Source organism: Cavia porcellus, unplaced genomic scaffold (genome assembly GCF_034190915.1).
Source record: "Cavia porcellus strain 051 isolate PalLab524CR breed Dunkin Hartley unplaced genomic scaffold, mCavPor4.1 scaffold_20, whole genome shotgun sequence".
NCBI lineage: Eukaryota > Metazoa > Chordata > Mammalia > Rodentia > Caviidae > Cavia > Cavia porcellus.
This window is the reverse complement of record NW_026947503.1, coordinates 20067676-20089249: the sequence shown is the minus strand read 5'-3', so window position 1 is coordinate 20089249 and position 21574 is coordinate 20067676. Positions and strand designations below refer to the sequence as shown.

The 21574-nt window shown below is 40.9% G+C and overlaps 1 protein-coding gene across 2 annotated transcripts in view; it reads right to left on the bottom strand.

The window, feature by feature from the left end:
- Positions 1-21301, bottom strand: part of Kdsr (3-ketodihydrosphingosine reductase) — a 37543-nt gene extending 16242 nt beyond the window's left edge. Inside the window, exons 1-7 of one of the 2 annotated variants that reach the window (XM_003474072.5) lie at positions 20874-21301; positions 16204-16293; positions 14153-14209; positions 13683-13748; positions 13408-13503; positions 8359-8550; positions 3133-3216 (exon numbers count right to left, since the gene is read on the bottom strand). In XM_003474072.5, coding sequence (XP_003474120.1) covers positions 3133-3216; positions 8359-8550; positions 13408-13503; positions 13683-13748; positions 14153-14209; positions 16204-16293; positions 20874-20981 — 693 coding nt within the window. In that variant the 5' untranslated portion in view covers positions 20982-21301. Of the gene's footprint in view, positions 1-3132; positions 3217-8358; positions 8551-13407; positions 13504-13682; positions 13749-14152; positions 14210-16203; positions 16294-20520; positions 20819-20873 lie in introns of those variants that run through there. The other variant, XM_063231502.1, reaches the window with a different exon arrangement.
- Positions 21302-21574: the final 273 nt, after the last annotated feature.

Genomic DNA, 21574 nt, shown 5'->3' with positions numbered 1-21574 from the left:
AGAAGCCAGGGCTTTACAGCCAGCATTCAGTACCTCACTCAGAAGCAGCTAAACAAGGAACACCAGACATGTGAGGAAGGTATAAACAACAACAGAGAAAAAAAAAAAAACCCTGAAAATGATAAATACAGGATACAGAAAATTAAAACAAAAGGTTGGGGATGAATTCCTCTGAGCGCAGCTGTCTGATGAATTCAAGAAGAATCCATTGATCCTGTCCATGTTGGCTTTCACACTATGGTAATGACTGGGTTCCAAGAGCAGGTGTTTGCAAGCAAGGGGAAGTTAAACCTGCCCATCTCTTCCATTTTGGGCTACTTAATTTGGACAGTGTCACTTCCACCAGTTGTTTGAACTGTGGAATCTCCCAGGATATAAGACAAGGGACCTAGGACCTACCTCTACTTAAGAAATCTGTAGCTGGGCATGGTGGCACACTGCCGGAATCCCAGCTTTCTGGGAGCCTAAGACGGAATTCGTTTTTTTTAAAGCACCATATTTACTATTTAGATCAAGATGCCTGATAAAGCAAATGCTTCCCCCAAAAAACCTCAACAATTAAAAAAAAATCAAAAAGAAAAACTGATGATGAAATGGATCTGTCTGAGACAGAGGTTAGAAATAGGAGGAAAAGTAAAATTCAACCAAAGACAGTGTCTTCTGAAGGCAAACAGATCATATTAATCTAAGACAGATACAGACAGCATTCAACAAGAGATACCTGGAAACCTTTTTTAAACAGTACAAGAGAGCATTTGCGAAGTGGTAATAGCAAGTTGGAGTAATACAGAAAAAGAAATAATGCAGTATCATCTTACCTGCCAGAAGAAAAGGTTGCTACAACTGTGTAAAACCCAAGTGCCTCCTGAACAACTGAAATATTTAACGTGTCAAGTCTTCTGAACATAGAAACAGCACGGGACAGAGCTAATGAAGAAGGTCTGGCTTGACTGCACAAGAAACAGATAAAACAGTACAGGCTACAGAGTCAGTAACTAGGAATGTTCAGAGCCTAAATAACAAACTGAAATTCTGACATGAGAGCAAAAGAGGAGGAAAAGGCAAAAAAGATGCTTCAAATGGATAGATGTAGCATATTTTCTCTCCCAGAGCTTTCTCAGAGCAGCCGGAAAGCACCTATATTGCAGAATGAATTTGATGCCAATTCCAAACCACAATGCTCTTCTAAATTAGAAGACATGGATGTTCTTTCTAATTCATCTCAGATGAAGAACATGTCAGTGTTCACTGAAGAAACCTGTAAGAAACTAAATACCTCTTCAAAATTTTTATATTGTTTATTAATTTAGTGTTTATAAATTTGTAAAATCACTAACCTGTGATATTAAGGGGCTGAAGCTTCTGAAGAATTTACTATTCTCTAATATGCACTTTAAAATTGGCCTCGGTAGGCCTAACTCTTCTTAGCAGTTATGAAATCTAGAAAATCAGTATTTATATTGCTGTACTACAGTTACCTGCCTAAAACCTTAAAACAAGAATAGCCATGACCTGACAATGTATGATGGCTAACTGGGATTCATCTGTTAGTTTGCACAGGGGAGCTGAGACACCACGCCACCGTATATGTGAAGTGCTTATGTGTAGTGCTTAATGAACAAAAACGTCTGCTGTCAAAAAAAAAAAAAAAAAAAAAAAAAAACTAAAACATCAGCACCATAACAAAACAAACACCAAACTCCTAGAATGAATATGTTTAGAAATAAAATATAAAACCCATGAATGAAGGGATATGCAGAGAAAAGAGTTTCAAATTTTTATATATTTGAGCAGAAATAAAAATTTCAACTGCAAAGTTGGAGCACGAGGAAAATAAACAGAAGAAAGTAAGAGGTTGAGCCCAGAAAATCCAACATTGTGAGTAAGAGAAGCTCCAGGAAGAACACTTGAAATACTTTGTATGGAAACAAATTATCAAAAAAGTAGTATAAAATATTCCAGAACTAAAGTTCATGAGTTGACAGAATGAAAGGGCTCATGTAAGCATCCAACTTATGAAATGAAAACACCTTGCCTCAAAATATATTAAAGATAGAACAAAAAGCGTTTCCCAAAACAGGTCCTATCCACAGGGCTGGCATGGGGTTACCAACAGAAACCAGAAGCCAGAAGCTAAAGGAGAAATGCCTGTAAAAATCTGAGGGGGCATGATTTCCATTCTAGAATTCTGTACCCAACAAAACAAAAATTAGCAGGATAAAGGGAAAACAATGGCCTTTTCAGACATAAAGGATCCAAATAAATGCACCCCCAATGTACACTTTCTCAGGAAATTACTGGAGCTCTACCAATGTGGGCAGATAAGTGAAAAAACTGGAAAACACAGGATCCGACACAGGAAAAGGGAAACTCCAGTACTGTGGCAAAGAGAAGGGTCATGAGCAAAGCCGAGTGGCAGATCTAGGTGGGCCAGGAAGGCAGAGGGCCCCCAGAGAAACACCTCTAAGGAGAAAGGAACAAACGTACAGAAAATCCTGTGTTCAAACGGATTAAAAGGACACTGCCAGTTCTGTCTGACCTGGGATTGAATAACACACAGATAAATACAAAGTTAAGCAAATAAAGATACAAGGAAAGGAATGTCACTATAGAAAAGCTCAGGTGGGAATCATGTTTATAAAGTTCCATTAATAAAAACAATGAATCTGATTTAATTTGAGATTACACAGGAAGAAGGGAAGTAGAGGCAAGTAGGGAATAGATGAGTCTTCAATTTTACCTTCCATAGCAGTCTCAATAAATAATCTCTAAATCTTTAACTAAAAAAAAGTAATAGCAGTAAAAACACATTGGTTGAATAAATGGCTGCTTCTGGGGATTGGAGAAGAATGAGGAAAAAAAACAGATGTGGGGCAACTGATGAGGCAGACAGAACACCTTGATAGATCTGAACCAAAGTTTAAATTAAACGGTAAGAAAGGGGCGTTGGGGAAGAAAGGAAGGGAGGAAGGATGACTCATGCAGAGACCTCAGAGAAGTCTGCAGGTGCCCATCAGACACCCAGAAACACCAGTGATTGACAAAGGGCCTTAAACAGAACAGAAAGAAAAGAAAAACCAGGAGAGGGCTTTGCAACACTGAAGACTAAGGATGAACATGAAAAAGGCTGACCTTTGTTTTGTTTTCCATGGCAAGCCCAGGGGTGTCCGTGTCTGGCGGGTAGGCCACTGTGACGTAGACGTTGTACGGCTTCACCTGCATCAGGGACACAAGGTTTGCACTTTCAGTTCAAGAGGCACAACTGTGTGTCCTACCCCCAACCTGCCTGGGAAGCCCTGATTCTCAGAAGGTGGTGAGGTCAATGGGGTGATTCTGTAAGTGGAAAATGACCTCCAAATGCACAGGAAACCCCTCTTCATGGAGATGATTTAGAAAAGACGGCAAAAGGCTTCTCCCGACCTCTATGCCACACAACAGCTGACTTGATGACCAGGCGGGGCCCCAGGAGCTGTCCACTGAGGACAGCAGTCCACTCACTCTTAAGACTCTGCATACCATCCAAGCGCTGGCAAGGTGACTACTCCTTACCTACCAGAATGCACATGTGTTTCTGATATTCTACTTTTGATAAATTTCACCTATATACTTATGGCTCCTTATGGCCCTCTGAGACCCAAGTCTGGCACTACATCCATCCCAGGAGAAGTGTTTTTCAAGTCCTGCACAGCCAAGCCATGCCCATCAGGAGGGTCAAGAGCCACTTCTTCCCTCACAACACCAGCCAAAAACATTCTTATCCTGGGTGGAACTCCAAGTCAGACCAGCCAAGCAGCACTTCTGCTGACAGCTACAATCACTATTTACATAAAGAAACTCCTTCCCTGCTTGTTTCAGTTCCTTGCTCTATCTGATCTGAATCTCCATCTTGTTCCTCTGACACCTGTTTATCTTTACCCCACGTCTTTGCATTTAACTCCCTCACTCCCAAACACATTCCCAGCAAGGCCCATGGGTGGTACTGCTGGTCAGTGACGACATTCCCTCCCCAAAGAGCTCTGCAGCAGATGCTCATCTGGCCCTTACAATTACCAACTTCCAGGGCCATAGTTCAAGCCTTCCAGATTTCTATGCCATGATCTTTATTTGCTATTGCCTTACTTTTGAGCCCCATGAACACATCCAGGAGATATGGAAGTGAAGGCAGCAATCAGTATGGTCAACTACTGAAAATCCTGAGAGTAAATTCAGGTTAGACCGAAAACTGACAACACACAATACAACAGCTTGGAGTTTCCCGTAAAGCACAGTTCCAAAGCTGTATGAGAGAGTTGTAAGGGTCAGGAGAAAGGAGCAGAAGATCCTGGCGAGCCATGCTGGGAAACACCATAGCAAAACACAGACACTCCTGTTGGTTTTGTTCCAAGGCAGCCAGGGCCTCGGCATCAGCAGGGCACACAGCCTCTCGGAGTAGCTACACTCATAAATGGCATGGACAGGGGCTAGCAGGGGAGACTGATGAGCAAGCAATTTCCCTTCCATTTCTTTCTGAGATGAGACTTAAGGAAATGAGTTTTCCCAGCCTTGTCTTGCACTGCACACAGACCAAAGAAAAACAGCACAAACAAGCTGCCAAGTGATAATGAGACAGTCCACACACAGACTGATGCCTGCTGCTCCGCCAGAGTCCCTCCTCCACAAGAAGAAAGGGTCCGGGTACCTGTGCCACTGCATGTCAGTGTTCCATAGCAGTGTTTCTTAAAGTCAAAGTTATGGGTGAATGGCCAACATTTAAAACAGAGCTTTTCAAAACTGTTTTTCCCAAGTGTGTGACCATAGGTTGAGGGAAACAGTCCATCCCATCCTGGGCTGGTATTCTCTTTACAATCACCATGCCAAATGCCTCCAATGTGCAGTAACTTAGCACTTACACAGGCCTTTTTAAGTTTATTTATGTAACAACGCCTATTGACTAAACCATTACGTGCCAGTGTTGTTCTAAGAATGATGTATACAGTTATGAACAAAGCAGATATAATCTCTGCACAGAGCTTCTGCTCTTCTAAAATTCTTTGTCACACAAATTGCTAAAATCTGAATACACTAAACTGTATTTACACCTTGCTTTAACTAGTAATCTCACAGTCCTTCCAAAAAAAGGAAAGGAGGGTAGTCTGGCTTCACTGGCCCTTGGTAACACCTGACATCACCGCTTTTCTAAGGGTACATAAGCCAGGTTCTTCACTAAGCAGTCCCTGCTTAGCTGGCCGATCACCTGCTGCTCCTGTCTCTGCTGAATGGCCAATTCTCTGTCCTCCTGCTCTGCCTCATTCTTCTCCTAGCTTCTTTTTCATCAATCTTCCCACTTGTCATCAACCTCAAACTGCAATTCAACTGATCACTCAAGAACCAATTAATCATGTGGATTACCCAACTAAGGTGTGCTGTTCCTCATACAGTCTAAATAAAGACACAGGGGCTGGAGAGAAGACTAGCACGGAACTTCAGAAGTTAAGTTTCAGCTTCTTTTCTGACCATGGTAGGAAAAGACAGGGAAAGAGACAGGGCTTGACTGGGATAAGACAGGTAGAATAAAGAAAACAACTGTTTTGTTTTTGGGTTTTTTTTTTTCCCCCTGAATCTCTGATACCACATCTTTGGCTATAACCTGGCTCAGAAGAATTTTAAAATATTTCAGTGTTATATTTATGCTTAAAAGACATGCGTGTGCGCATGCACGGGCGCACACACACACACACACACACCAACAAAGCAATCTTTCAAAATCACTCACTGTACCCATAACATTTCTAGGATCCTGTTGTACTTTAGGGGCAACAGAGGGGAAAAGGAACACTTGAAAGCTTATTATACCAAGAAGATTATCAAAAGTGTATGCCAGGCATGATGGCACACACCTGAAACCCAACACTCTAGGGGACGGAGGTAGGAGGATCACAAGTTTGAATCCTGAATCTGTCACAAAATAAAAATAAGGGATAGTGATGCAGCCCAGTACAAAGACCTGAATTCAATTCCTAGTACAGGGGGATGGGGTAGCTTAAAGAAGATGGCTAGTGATGAAAAATTTAGATTTTGAGCCATTATATTGGTTTCATTCATAGAAATGACTATATTATCCACGTTTCAGCAACACTTGACTATCCATTTGTAGAGAAATAAATGGTTTCATATAAGTTCTACTACGAACACATTAGATTTTAAAGACTGAAATTATTTTCCCAGATAAAATAGCCTAGTTTTCATGGCATATATTTATTTTTTGTTTAAATAAGGACATTTTTAATGGAGTTCAAAGTTTGACAAAAGTCAGCAGATCTGAGATTCCAGGCCAGCCTCCTAGACCATGTGAATCACACTCGTCCCCGAAGCTGAGGGGACACAGTACTAATCACTCATTGGTTTCTCTTCTTCTGGATTAGCATCTCCATCCTAGCATCTGAAATCGAACAGGTCACCCATACTTTACACTTTGCCATAAATTAATGAGTCATGATGTAGCTCTGCAAAACAAGACTCAGGGGAAAAGCTCTGATGAGTAGATTTTTTCATCTCCCAAACACCCTTTTCACCTATATGGATTCAAGACCTCAGTGAAGGGCTGACGCAGGTAGCTAGTGAGTAAAGCTACTTCTGCCTTACAGCCAAATCCTCTGCTGCAAGCCTACAACCTGAGGCAAAGGTTTAGAGTCAGAGGCTTGGGCCTCATCATTCTGTCACTAAGTAACTATAAGACTTTGACCAGATCAGTTTCCTCTCCATATGATGACATAATGACACCCATCTCACATATTTCGCAAGATTAAAATTAACGAAGTGGCTTCTCACAAAGGGACTTTTCAAAACAACTGCAAAAGGAATAATTAGTATCACTGTTCGAAATTTCATAGCTGAGTGCCCTATTAGCTAAATATGTTATAATGCTTTTTATTAAGCATATGTATGAGCATACATGTGAGGCTTTATTACTACGAACATTAGCTGGGTGTGGTGGTGCACAGTTGTTACCTCAGCACTCAGGAGACTGAGGCAGGAGGACTGTCTCAATTTTGAGATCAACCTAGGCTACAAATGTGTTCAAGGTCAGCCTGACCTACGTAGAGGGACCAGGTCTCCAAAAAAAAAAAAAAAACAAGAAACAGTATTAAGCCAAGTGCTAACAATGAACTCTGTGACTGCTTACTTTGATAGAACAGTACAGTTTGTTAATCTTTAAGTGGATCACTGGGACACAGTCACTGCCCCAAACCTCGCTCAAAATCTGGGATGTGACAGGTTGGCAAACTATAGCCTGTGAACCAAATCTGGCTCTGCCTGCTTTTATAAATAAAGTTTTATTGGAACACTTATATCTGTTTGTTTATATGTGATCTACTATAGCTGCTTTCCTGCTACCACAACAGACTTCACGAGCTGTAACAGACATCATCTGGCCCTCAAAAGGTTAAAATATTTACCACCTGGCCACTTGTCAAAAAATTTTGTTTTAATTTGCTGACCCCTAATCTAAACTATTAACCAATATTCTAAATACTTATAAGAAGCTATCTGCAACAAATTCTCTTCTGAACTTTCAACATCATGATGCAATATTATATTTCAATGTATACCGCAATAGAATTAATTTTACCCTGCCTTGTTCAGCATGCAATTATGGATAGATACACACATAAGGCTCTCTAAGCACTCCCATGTGACAACACTGCAAAACTCTACGCACGCGGCTGAGGTGTGAGTGAGGGTGTTTACAATATGACATTTATTTTCAAGACAATCCTAACTACATTCTTCTTCTCCGAAATGTTCTATTTACCTTGAAAATAAAAAGCATTCACTTTCTTAAACATTAAGACACAAAAAAAACGTAAGTATTCAGAGAGCCAAATGATGCTTTTATTCTAGCTCTCTCTACAGATGAGAACAAAATAAATTATTTCTCTAAAAGCTAGAATATCCCTTTCTAGCTCTTCCTTTCTTTTCTTTTCTTTTTAGCTCTTTTCTTTAAACATATACTGATTTTATTATTCACCATAAGGGCAGGTCTTTTTGTTAAAGAAGATCTCTACAGAATAAAATATCTGATTAACCTCACACATACACTCACAAAAGTATTAGATCAACAGTATCACGAAGATATTACAAGCAATTCATGTATTAATCAGGCAAACCCCCATAACCACCCTGTTTCTGTCATAGTATAATTCTCATGCAATAGAAATTGTTAAACGCAAAATCTGGGCTTAACTCATTTTCTTTCATTAATGTTAAATCGACACATCTAATTTAATGCAATAACATGTATAAAGAAGTTAGAAAACTAAAAAGCTCATACACTGCTGAGTTCAAGAGAAAACATACAAACACAAATACAATTTTTACCTCCATCTGCAAAGCTTCTGCCAATCCCCTTATGGCAAACTTTGATGAAGAGTAGGCCGTGTATCCGAATAATCCCAGCTGTCCTGCCTGGGAGGATACAAACACAATCCTGCCCACCCGTCGCTCCATCATGGTAGTGATCACAGCTCGACTTGGGTACACACTACCCAGGAAATTGACGTTCATTAATTTCTGCAGGGAACAAAGAAACCACATGAAGTTGCAAGAAGGTCAAAATTTTAACAGCCCCCTTAAAATTCTCCATGAGAATTCTGTCTGCTTTTCAAATTTAAATTCTTCAGTGGAAGGCCCAGTGATTAGATTTGTTGAATGAATGAATGAATAAATGAAGCTGCATACAATAAGGCATGATATTTACAACCTATTTCAATCTAGTCTTGAATTCTCACTATGACAGCAGTAATATCTGTGCTGAAAGCTAGTTAAAATTAGTTTTCTCCATATAAAAAGAGTACCGCATGTTGCTAGTAATCCTTTTGGAAGACAGTTTTAGGAAAGAGCTCCTAAGTATTTCCAGCCCTTTGGTTCGACGCTTTGGATGTGCCATATACTTCCTACTGGATGATGAATCAGAAAGTCAGACATTACTCATTTTCTCAGCTGAAAACAAAGTTAACCTTAAAATGACCTCAGAATATGACTGCAGGGTGCAAAGAGAAGATACAAGTTAAGAGCCAGCATACCACACAAAGCACTCAGTACATTTGGGTCTCATACATTGGTTCCTGGGTTTACAAACTTAATTTGTTCCATGATTCTGGAAAAGATGGCAATGTTCATATTCTGGCCATTGTTGCATTTGTAACCCAATGCAGAGTCTGCAAACAAAAACACAATTTGCCAAATGCTTCTGTCTGTGAACCAAATTATTCATAAGCAAGTATGAACCAAGGTATCACTGTATTACTATAAGAACTTATTCAGGCACTAATATATGTTTTCTTCAACTACCAACTCTTAAAACATTAGAATCTTAAATTTTTGAACTTAAGAACCTAAGAATGCCTGCATTTAAATGTTTTTACATTAAGTCTTATGTGATATTTTGACTGTGAGTACAAGTATTTTAACTATTAAATAAAAGGCCACATATACAGAATCTAAGAAATACAAAAAATGGTGATTGCTGAAGATGCTGGTTAATAGGTCTGATCCCCAAGTGCCCTCAGTTGCCTGAGTTCCTAGAATGAGTGTTCCCAGCCACCTGAGCCCAAAAAAACAATACTCCCACATCCTGTTGCCTCGCACCTGTGCTATTATTCATGGCACACCTTGTACAACAGAACCCGGCCAATGTAACAGCTGTTACTCTGCTAGTCTAGCTTCACTCAGCCCCTGTCTCCTACCCCGCTAATCCCATCCATAAAAACCCAGCTCAACAAGCTACTCAGACTTTCCCTTACAATTACTCCAAAAGGTCTAGCTCAGAATCTCCAAACTCAGGCTGGCTGCACTTTTTCACTGGGTCATCACTGTTTACTTAACATTAATTTTCCCATCTTTCCCCCAAAATATGTTTTAATATCCTTATATAGTTTTGGTAAGAAAAATGTTCAAAAAGGAAAGTTTCTGAAGAAAAGATAGCACATTGTCTCTACCTCAGCTCTGATTAGAGACCTCATTAAAAGCTCAGTAAAAAGATGTTTTTGACTGGAACAAACTCACAGAAATGAAACAAAAATAACAGAAATGAAAATAATAGCAACAACATTGTGTAAGTTGAAAAACAGAATGACATATGACAACTAACTTGGCAGAACACAGAAAACTGAATGCTAAGTGACAGCAGAGGCTCTAAAAAGCAAGATTATACCACAGAAGGTTCAAATAGCACCAAGCACCTTGGGGTGGGATAGAGGTGGGAGGCACAGGGCTGAAAGACAGGAGTTTGCATTCAGAGTCTGCATACAAGGCACTCAGGTGGAGACAGCCTAAGGTCCACCCACAATGAATAAACACAAGGTGGGATTATCCACACAATTAGAGTGGTGTTAACCTATGATAAGGAATGGCATCAATCCATGGTACAACAGGAATGAACATCAAAACTTTATGCTAAATAAGAGAAGCCAGGCACGAAGGGACACATATCATATGATGCCACTTACAGGTAATATCCAAAACTGGGGGTACAGAATAGTGGTGGTGACGGGCTAGGAGAGCAGTCCAGGAGAGTGGGGTGCAACTGCCTAAGAGATGCATACTTTCCTTCTGGAGTGATGAAGGTGAATTAGATAGAAATGACAATTACACAACACATCCATGTACTAAATGCTTCTGAACTGTTTCCTTTAAAATGGCTAGTTTTTCTGGGCATAGCAGCATGTGCTTACAATCCCAGCACTTAGGAAATTGATGCAGGAGGATTAAGACCTTGTCTAAAAATAAAAAAAATAAATAAACAAAAAAAAATCCATAAACAAATTTTAAAAAAATAACATGGCTAATTTTCTATGAATTTTATCTTGCTTTAAAAAACTGATGTAGAACAATGACCAAACACAAAACAAAACAAAACAAAACACCAAGCAGTCACATCCTATAGGACTTCCCTTTCTTCACCAGGAAAATGTGGGTCCCTCTTCCGTGTGGCAGAAGTTTAGTTCTGAAGAAACATCAGTCTACATAAAGCAAAGTTTAATGAAAAATTGTCTCTACACTGAATATGGAGATTCCAACTCTTTGCCAATTTCACTCTTCTCACCTTACTGTCAGGCATATATTTTCCAGGAGGCGGCAAAGACTCCTCTCACGATCTTCTGATCAACCTAAGAAAAGGTCTACAGATGCTGACACTGGAACTCCACCCCCAAGATATGTCCCAAACTGTCATTCTATAGAGAACCCATTACCAAACAGATCTACCTACTGTGAAGAACTCCTACCAGCAATTTATGCCTACCTCTTAAAGTACAAATATATCCACGGGGGCCGAGGACTTAGATCAGCAGTGTAAGTGCCTGCCTGACAAGCACAAGGTGGTGAGGTTCAATCCCCAGTACCAAAAAGCAAAACAAAACAAACAAACAAAAAACCCCAAAAATAACCATGGCTTGCCACACATCCAAGCAAAGCCTCAACCCAAAACAGAGGCACCAGCCTCAAAAACAGAGACATGAGAGGACAGAAAAAAATTTAAATAACACCACCTGTAGGCTTCTGATGGACACATCACTAAGAAACCATGTGAAACACTTAGAAAAGTAAAAAAAGTAAGCCCAAGTTCCCCAGGTTTAGTGCCTCACTAGGTCTCAAAGTCCTCAACATAAATTCTCAATCACGACTAAGATTACACGGTAAGGATATGCCCAAGATCAGCAGAGAGAAAAGATAACACGGTGCAGAGTCCAGAAGAAGCCGGGTTAAGTTTCCAGGACTCATTTCCCAGTGGAGGTATTTGGGACGTGCCTATTTCCTCCAGCAGTGGGCTGGAACAACACACACTTCACATTTCTCCTTGTCACTGACAACTACAAACATACTCCTCAGTTTTTTCTATACAACATACATCTCCACAAAACATTCACTGCATTGTCTTGGAACTGTCATGAGTCAGTGTTACATGATCCCCACTCCTGCTGTCCCAGACCCACACACCCCACTTTCTGGGGTCCCAGCTTCTGAACTTTGCATTTATTTATCTCAGTCATGCAAAGTACACTCCTCAACCCATTCTTTGCCTCCCATTCAGTCAAGGTGAGCCTGCAGAATCTCAGTCCACATCATCTTACACACACATACTTCAGAACACACACACGCACACCTACTCTTCTTGCCCTTCCTCCCAAACCTTTGCTTTATCACTTCACACACAGACTTGAACAACTACTTTCCCAAATTGATTCTTTACACAGCTGTAGATGTTATCTTCCAATCTCCTTCCCATTCCTTCCAGATGAAGGTGTACAAGTCTAAACAACGCTCTATTATGCTGAGTTGATAAAGAAGCCTTAAGACATTCACATCCCACCATTCTGCTTCTATCTACACTCTGACTTTCCTGTTTCCCTTAAGTAAATCCCAGAGTTTATGGTTCTTTCCCACGGCCTAATAGAAGCAGAACAGCTGCAACACTGGTTCAGAGGTCTCCTGTTGTATAAAAAGGGAACGCAATTCAAATTCAGAATCAAGCATTCAAAACCCTTACCTTTATGAAATGAAATCTGAAAGACCAGTAACGGATGGGTGGATGCGTTGTCAACTATAAAATATTTTGCACTCAAAAAAAGATTTCCAGTGTAATGCCCATTTCTTTAAAGTAAATTACTAAGAGGTTTATTCCTTGGAAAAAATGTTTAAAGCTTGAATAAAACGTATCATCTTCTTATCTTGATTAGGAACTCTAACAAGGATGTTCTTCAAATTTTTTAGTGTCTCCACAGTTGGTAATACTGATCTACTCCAGTATTCTCAGCTACTCAGGAAGCTGAGGCAGAAAGATTGCAAGTATGAAAACCAGCCCTGGCAATTTAATGAGATCCTGACTCAAAATGGTTTTTTTTTGTTTTTGTTTTTGTTTTTTGTCTTTTTCGTTTTTATCGGTACCAGGGATCAAACTCACGACTGCCTGCTTGCGAGGCAGGCGCTTACGCCGCTGAGCTAAATCCCCAGCCCCTCAAAATGTATTTTTAAAGGGGAAGGGGATTTAGCTCAGTGGTAGAGTACTTGCCTAGCATGCATGATTAAAAAAATAATTAAAAAAAATAATACTGACACTTGAACATCCAACTTCTCTGGGTTTACAAAGCGCTGTCTTAAAGACGGGGCTTCAGTGAACTGCTGTAGTAATCTATACCACATTAATTGTTTTATTTTTCATTTTATAGATGAGGTTCAGAAAATCTGTTTATGTGCGTAAAGTCAGACAGCTGTGGCCCTGGGAACAAAGACTCATCAACCTTCCTCTTGTCTTCTCAAGCTTCTGGGAACACCCAAATACACTCATCTATCTCTTTCTTAAAGTCTTTACTTAAAACTTGTTCCACTTTTTGTATAAGGGTTACACAGTGAGCAAACATTTTTACTTACTTCAAAAGTACTAACTTCAAGATCTTCAAATTTTCCTGCCAATGCCAGACCTGCACAGTTGACAAGCATGTCCACTGGACCCAGTTTCTCCTGTGCCTAGAAAAATGGATCAGATTGAGTATTAGGAGAGAGAAGAATCATTGAGCAATAAGCCCAGATTGATAAATAAAATCTATGAACCACAAAACCTACAGAGAAGACTGGTCAGTTCTAAGTCACAAGGCAAAATGATAACAAATCAAGTACATTAAAATTCAATCTGCCCAATCTCTTACCTGTTTTATAACATTTTCTACTTGGTTATAATCTTCAGATACATCAACGGAGATACAAAGCACCACCTATTAAAAAGGAACAAAAATAAAGATCTGAAGTATACATGTGTTAAAACTATTCTTTAAAAATTAAAAGCAATTCTTTTCACTAAGAAGATTTTTTTTTTCAGTACTGAACATCAAACCCAGGAGCTCTACCCCAACCTATTTCTTAAGCCCATATTTTTTTTATTGCCTCGGCTGGCCTAGACCTTCTGAGCCTCTTGCCTCGGCCTCCCAAGTTGCTGGGATTTCAGGCACGCATGATAATAACCTGAATTCTTTACCAGTTCAATTTCACCTTTAAAAAAAAATCTAACGCATTTTAATCAGAAAAACCATATATGCTTTCAATGACCTCTGCACAGTGCTAAAGTAATGCTTTTCTTCTTTTTACTACAGGAAAACGCATCCTAAAGACAGCACTTTACCTGTTTGTCATTAATGGAGTACTTTTCAATTTCTTTCTTTGCCTGAAGCAGCTTCTCCTGAAAGCAACAGAAAACAATTAGATTTAGTGATTGTCATATGCCTGTCTGCTTATTTGCTGAAAAGGAGAGGGGAAAAAAAAAAAAACTGCTATATAAAAATTTATTAAATTCTACAAATACCCAAAACAGTATCTATATTGAGTAGCTATGGGCCACCATTCATGAAAGAAGTAAAACATATTAAGCTAAGTGACAGCAAGTTTTTAAGTTTATTGCACAGAAAGATAATAGAAAAGTGAACATCAAAGTTCCAATTAACAGTATGAACTGTGATGGTCACTCTATCAATTCTAACAAATGTTTTGATCTGACATTATTTAGCAGTGATATAATAAGAGCAATCACACTAATACAAAATGCTTCATAAAGCTGGAAAGCACATGTGACTCCACATTATGAACAATTTTTAAGACGTCCAGTATTTTCCTTCTCTACTACAAAAGCAAAAAAAAATTTTTTTTTACATGGGTTAGGTAAACCTACACCTCGCTATTTTCAAAAATACTGTTAAGACCAGTAAACTTACCCATATAATTGAGCAATTCTTTTCAAGTATAAATTTTGTTTATTTTGTTTACTTTCAAGAAAATAGACATCATTTTGCAGAATCTTAATTTGCACAAAAGTAACTAGAGAACTAGAAAAATAATCATGAGAACTAGAGCAGAACAAAGGGGAGAAGTCTTTCAAAGGATATAAGAGATTTCCAGTTATGAATGTGTCTACAGTAAAATAATATTGTTCAATTAAACAAGATATCTATCTATCTATCTATCTATCTATCTATCCATGACATTATTTCACCAAGAGTAGGATGAAAACTAACACTAGAAACTAAAGAAGTTCTTGGCGCCAGGAGGCCATTCTGTGCGTTCAATTACAGTCCACATAGTAATATAAGGACCTCAGTGAGACTTCCTGACACCTATAATTCTGGTCACTCTTATTTACTCTTTCATGCGTCTTCTGGCAAATATTAGCATTGTTAAAAACATATTAAGTACCACTTTATGAAAGCTGTGTTTTTATTCACGTAAGGTAGCTTTAATACCATGATAAAAATCACCGCTTAGAGAAGTCAAAATATATGTAACAGAAAAGTAAGCTAATTCTGCCTTTCCTGTTTTTTCAAAGAAATTATTGATGTCGAAGACTAATTCTAAGTCATTACTTTAATACGTTCCCCCTCAGGCTCACTGTGACCTGCCCTTCTCAATGGTCTCCAGTCATCTGACCACACCTGACCTAGGGAGTTAATTCCCACACCATGATGCCACATTGGCACCTCTCCAGCATTCCTTCTTAATTTCTTCTTTCAACAGATGTGCCTGGAGCAGTACACACTATCAACAGCAGTGGACAACAGCTATGGGCACCACCACCGGCCCTCTCATGGTACAAGAGTACTTCATGACTGTTCATGTGCACACAGTGCCACTGCTCTGTGCTCTGAAAACAAGTTTGACATGAAATACAGATCCAGCAAGAAAGGGAAAAACAGATTCTGCCTGGACTTTACAGAGAACAATGAGTTTTCCTAAACATGTCAGAAGGGATAGGGTTCCTCTGTGCTATACAGATTTCACTACACACACATAACATATTACAAATAATTTGGAAAGAGTAACTATAGGCACACGTCTACACCTATCAGCTCCAGAACAAGAAACACTTTTAGAAAGCAGCTTCAGAATTGCTGCTGCCAGCACATCTGGCTTCCCATGGCCAGGTGTGTTATTTACCTCTCTTATCTCAAGATCTGGAATGTCACTGATGATACTGATAGATTAATAGCACTAAATATATATGAAGTATGTTGATCAACAGAGAAGTCCTTGGCCTAAATACAAGAAAGAAACAGTAGATCAGGAATCACATCCCAAATCAGTGATGTGAACACGCCCCAGCACAGGTGCAAACCACATTTTAGTCCAGCCACTTTGAATAAAATTTAAGAAGTATATCAGTAATAATAAACCTATAAGACTTACCTCATTTCGTGCAACCAGAGTAATAAATGCCCCTTGTTTGTAACACTCAATAGCAATGCATTTTCCAATGCCACTGGAACCTCCTGTAACCTGCAAATAAAAATAAGAAAATCTTCTAAGCACTAATATCTTGTTCTCTGTGGAAAATTTACTTACGATGGGACTGGGTGTATAGCTCAGTGGTAGAGCATTTGTCATGCATGAGGCCTTCGGTTCTATTCCCAGCACCCAAAAATAACATTGAATAATTACCGTGGGCTCTACAAACACACCTTTAAGAGCTGCCTAATTACTGCAGCTTCTTCTTATCAAACGTAATGCTTGAAAAAAGTACAAGCACAAAGGGTTATTCTGTACTGTCTGCAGGGCCAGGTGTTTTGACTGTTTTCAATACTGAGCTATAAACTGCTCAGCTACAATAATTGTCTAAGCTTACTGTATGAAAAATGCTCTGTAACTCTAGTTAATAAATAATACATTAGTCCTCCTATAATTCCAAAATAAGTTAATCTTATTTCCTTAATGTATACCTATACATGACTAGATCTACAACACATTAAAATAACAGCCACCTGCATATACAGTATCACATGTTAAATGACTGCTTACTATAAAAACACTATATGGTCAGAAGGGAAATAAAAAAAAAAAAAGTAAAGCTTCTCACGTTGCACTGTGCTATCTATCACTCACATCTACAAACACTCAGCCACACTGTCTATATTTCATTTCCATGCACTCTCCAACCACAGGGGCTTAGCACATTCTATCTCCCTGGCACCAATATTCCCTTCCCTCCTTTAAGATAGCTGGTACTTACTCTCCCTGCAAATCTTACCTCAAACATCACTGCCTCAGGAAAAGCTTCACTGCATCTCATGGCCCCACCACAACCCACTATTCAGCACTGCATTCCTTTTTCTTTACTCGACAGCATTCACGAAATTGAAGTTATACATGTATCTGTGATAATCTGACATCACCACCCCACAAACTCCATAAAAATAGAAGTTCTATTCCTGTTCCTCACTATATTCCTAGCTCTTAGAACAAGAAAAACTCAACATATAATAATGCTTCAAAGATAATGAGGCATTATCTTTGTAGTCCTTTTACAAACTATATAAATACTGCTAGGTACTGTAACATTTTTTTTTTAGTTATGCTATAGGACTGGAGATAACAGTTCAATGGTAGTGTTTGCCTAAAATGTGTGAGGCCTTGCAGGTTGGTCCACAGCCACACACACACACACACACACACACACACTTTAATGTCTGTTAAAAAATTAAAATGTTTCACAGTATTACCTCAAAGATCTGCAACAAAACTTATGTTACCCACTTGTCTACATTCAGACCTCTGGATTACTTTACATATAAATCATGCCATAAGGGATATTGTGATATGAAAGGGAAACAAAGGACTCTAAGGGATATAACTGTATGTATAAGTATGCAAGATAGATAACCGTACTACTAAGTTTTTGTTAGTTCATCAAACAGAATGATTTGTACTGGCATTGTTTGATTGTCTACTTTTTATGCTTTGATTTTGTGACTTGAGCAACTACTTCCAAGGTAACAATATGTAATTTATCAGCTAGTGATCTATTACTTTTTTTTTAAAATTCTGTATTCTACCCTTTTTTTCTCTAAATAAGAAAAAAATCATGCTATACGGAAACTTCCCATTCCATGATTTTAATATCATCAGCGAGTCCCTCCTTTTTGAAGGCGCATATTGCCATGTTACTTACAGTCACTGTTCATTTCTCATTAGTTTCAACTTGCCACTAGTGGTAGATTTCTGTGATGGATAACTTGCCAATTACCGATATAAGTTTATTATAAAAATATACTTTTTGCCTGGGCTAAGCTGTCTCTGAGGAAGTCTTTTCTATAGGGCTATTTCATGTTTGTTTTGGCTTGTTAAATTTCAGCAGATATTTACACTCATAGCAACTGGCAGGCCACTTTAAAATGTCCTTGTTTGATTATGCTAGCCCTGCTGCTTAATTGTCCCTCTGCCCCGTATCACCCACAGGCTTAGACTTCCAAATGCTGTGCAACTTGCAGAGCTCAGTTTAAATGTCCCTTCCTCCATGAAACTTTTCCAGATTCTGTTAAGACTTCTGCCTTTATCTGTCACCATTTACCTTGTACAGTCAGTTACAGGCATATCTTAGCTTCCTGGCCAGACTGCTAGTTAATCAGGGTCATGTATCGAGTCAGATTGACCACATTCATTCCTAGCATAGTACCTTGCATAAAAGTTGCTAAATAACTATTTTCCTACATTAGTTTGCAAAATGGTATCTGATGCTATTTTCCTGAAAACTCTGATGCCACAAAAACATGTAAATAAATTTCCTTTACTCATTATCCAGAGAATTAGTAGCAAGTTATGAGGTTGTTGAGAAAAATCTATATACCGTAACATGCTATGTGAGTATTAGTCATAGTTAATATTGCTGTCCTTTTTTTCTAAACTGACAAATAGGGAAGCTGTGTTAACTTACTGCAAAATGAAAACAAGGTTTAAACTCCGAAATTTTTAAGATGTTTCTGTAATAAAAGAGTTTGTCTTTTGGATCACAATCCTCAGGAAACTCTCTTCTAGTCAAGCCAGGCAATATTTAAAAGGTATCTAAGGATACATATAGGGCAATTCTGGGCTGTTATTCTGATTGTTACAAGAAATATCAAGGGTTTTTCCACAATGGCTGAAAAATTGGTACAGGTATATTAAGCTGCTAAATTGCTAAAATGAATCCTGGTAGAGAACATTAAAGGTAACAGTTCAGTTTCCTTTCTTAATCACACCCGATAGCTCTTATTAAGGGCAACAGGAGTTAGCTTACTTCCAAAAGACAGGCCTGAAACATGCACCTAGTATGTGAGACTGTGCTGCTTCATTGCAGTTTCACACTGCAATGACACAAAGCACACTAGCAGACAAGAACTGTCACCAAAGTAATCAGCAAACAGGTGTAAATTGTTCATGTTGACACATTGACAGTCTAAAGGATTAGCCTCCTCTTCCCACGTCACCTGCTTTACACCTGACCAATCTCATTACACTTCATTTTCTTTTTTTTCTTTTTGGCCACGGGGTCTCACTCACGGCAGTTCAGCCTGGTCTTGAATTATGTAGCCCAGGCTGGCACTGAACTCACAGTGATCCTCCTGCCTGAGCCTCTGAGCATAGAGAATACAGGTGTGCACCACCATGCCCAGCCACTTTACGCTTCTTCAACATTAAAGAATGATATCACTAGGTGAATTACTCAGGTCAAGCTCTCATTATTTACAGTTGTATATACATTCACAAACAGTATTAAAGTAAGATGGTGAGTAATGCTTGGTCTATTCTAACAGGGCCTTTGTTATGTCACCTGCAGCCTGGAGTTGAGGGAACAAATGGACTAGTATCAAAGTTAACCGAAACTATTTTGTAATTATTGAGTCAAAATGTTTAATATTTATTCTCATTTTCATTTTGTTTCTACTTCTTTCCATCAGGTTATAGTCTGCAAGGACAACTTCCAAAAGAATTCAAGGTTCAAAAGCATGCTTTGAGGCAGAAGTCTTGTGGATTCCCATTTCTGTCTTATCTACACTCAACTTCTCACCTTCCACATCAAAATATCAAGAGTTGGAAACAAACTAATAGTTCTACAAAGGAGAAATGAAAGAAAATACATTTTCTAACCCATAAACCCTTACCCAGATTTTGAAGTATATTAAAACAAATGGCCATCCTATCCTACAGCACCAAGAAGATGCATCTTGCCAGCTTAGTAACCAACTTTTCTTATTCACAACTCCTGGCCCTGGCAAGCCTCAGGCTGAAGTCTAACCAGGAGCACTGCTGAGACTACCACTGCTCACGGTGAAGTGCTGGGTGAGAGGGGAGGATGAATTCTCTGCGGGTGGAGAATGGTGCCATGCTTGCCATAGAGATGGCTGAATGTAAAACAAACCTCTCACTGGAATCTCTTCTCAAGCCTCAAGACCTAGCCTTGCCCGTTTACCTCACCCTTCCGACTCTGGAACTGTAGCAAAGGACCAACCACACTGAGTGGGCAATCAGCACACCCCTCAGGGACGTCCCAGCACTAATGCCCAAGACCATCAACCCTGGCTTCTGAGCAATTTTCCCCCAGGTGAGTCACTTCCTGGACTCCTCTGTAACTGCTCGGTCAGTCGCACAGCCCACCCTCCAGTCCCGAGCCTCAGGGCCGGGTCCTGGGACGGTAGGGATCCCGCCGCCTTGCTGCCGCCCCTACTGACTGCTCCTGTCGGGTCCACGCACCCTCGACCGCTGTGTTCTTGGCAAAGTTTCTCGGCTTCTCTGATGACTCATTCGGAAGCCTGAGGACCAAAACACCCATTTCCTAGGGATGCTCCGGGGATTAGCGAGCAGCTCCTTGCAGCCCTGCAACCCGGCTGCTTAGCGCGGCCGGGGGCGCACCGCTCCCCGGCCCCGGGAGGAGCCAGCGTCGCGGAGGGCGGGTCCCCGAGGCCGCAGGGGCTGTGTCTGGGTGGACGGCGGCAGGTGAGCCTCTCCCTGCGGCGGGCCCTTCGTGGGACCTGCAGCCTGAAGGAAGAAGGGTCGGCGGCCTGGATCGCGGGCCGGCCGAGAAGGCCAGGAAGTCGGCCACTCACCACTACGTGCGCCCCGGGCAGGGCGAGGGGCTTGGGGCTGATGAGCGGAGACACCATGTAGAGCAGCAGCACAAAGGCCACAAGGAAGGCGGCGGCCAGCAGCAGCATCGCGCGGCCGGATTGGGCCGGGCGCGCGGCGGCGACGGCGACGGCAGCAGAACGGCTGCGGCAGCCGAGCAATCACGCGCCGCCCGCGCAGCAGGAGCGAGGAGTGTTTGGGTTTGCAGTCGAGGGCGGGGCGGCCACGGAGGGGAAGAGGAGGAGCCGAAGAGGGCCGCGATCGGGCGGCGCGGGGAGGGGAGGCGGGGACCCGTCGGAGCCGCCAGGGGGCAACCCCAAGCCCCTCTCCCCGCCCGGCCCGGCCCGGCCTCCCGCGCGCAGCGAGCGAACGCCAGGCAGCCACCGCGGGCCGCGCTCCCGCGGAGAGCCGCCCCCGCCGGGGCGTGTGCGCGGTTGCTCCCTAGGACCCCGCGGCGCTGCCTCCGAGGGCGAGGGTTAGAGGCGCCGGGGCCCGGGAGCTCCGCCTCTCGCTAGGCCCGCGCCCAGCTGCGGGAAGCGGTTGGGACTTGTGGAAACCGTGGCTCCGGGATCTCCGGATCTCTTCGGTGTGGGTGTCCAAAGACGAAACTCGGAAACCTCAAATTCCAGTTCGTGTTTTCGTGGCGTACTCAGAAAACGATCACAGCGCACTTTCACTTTTG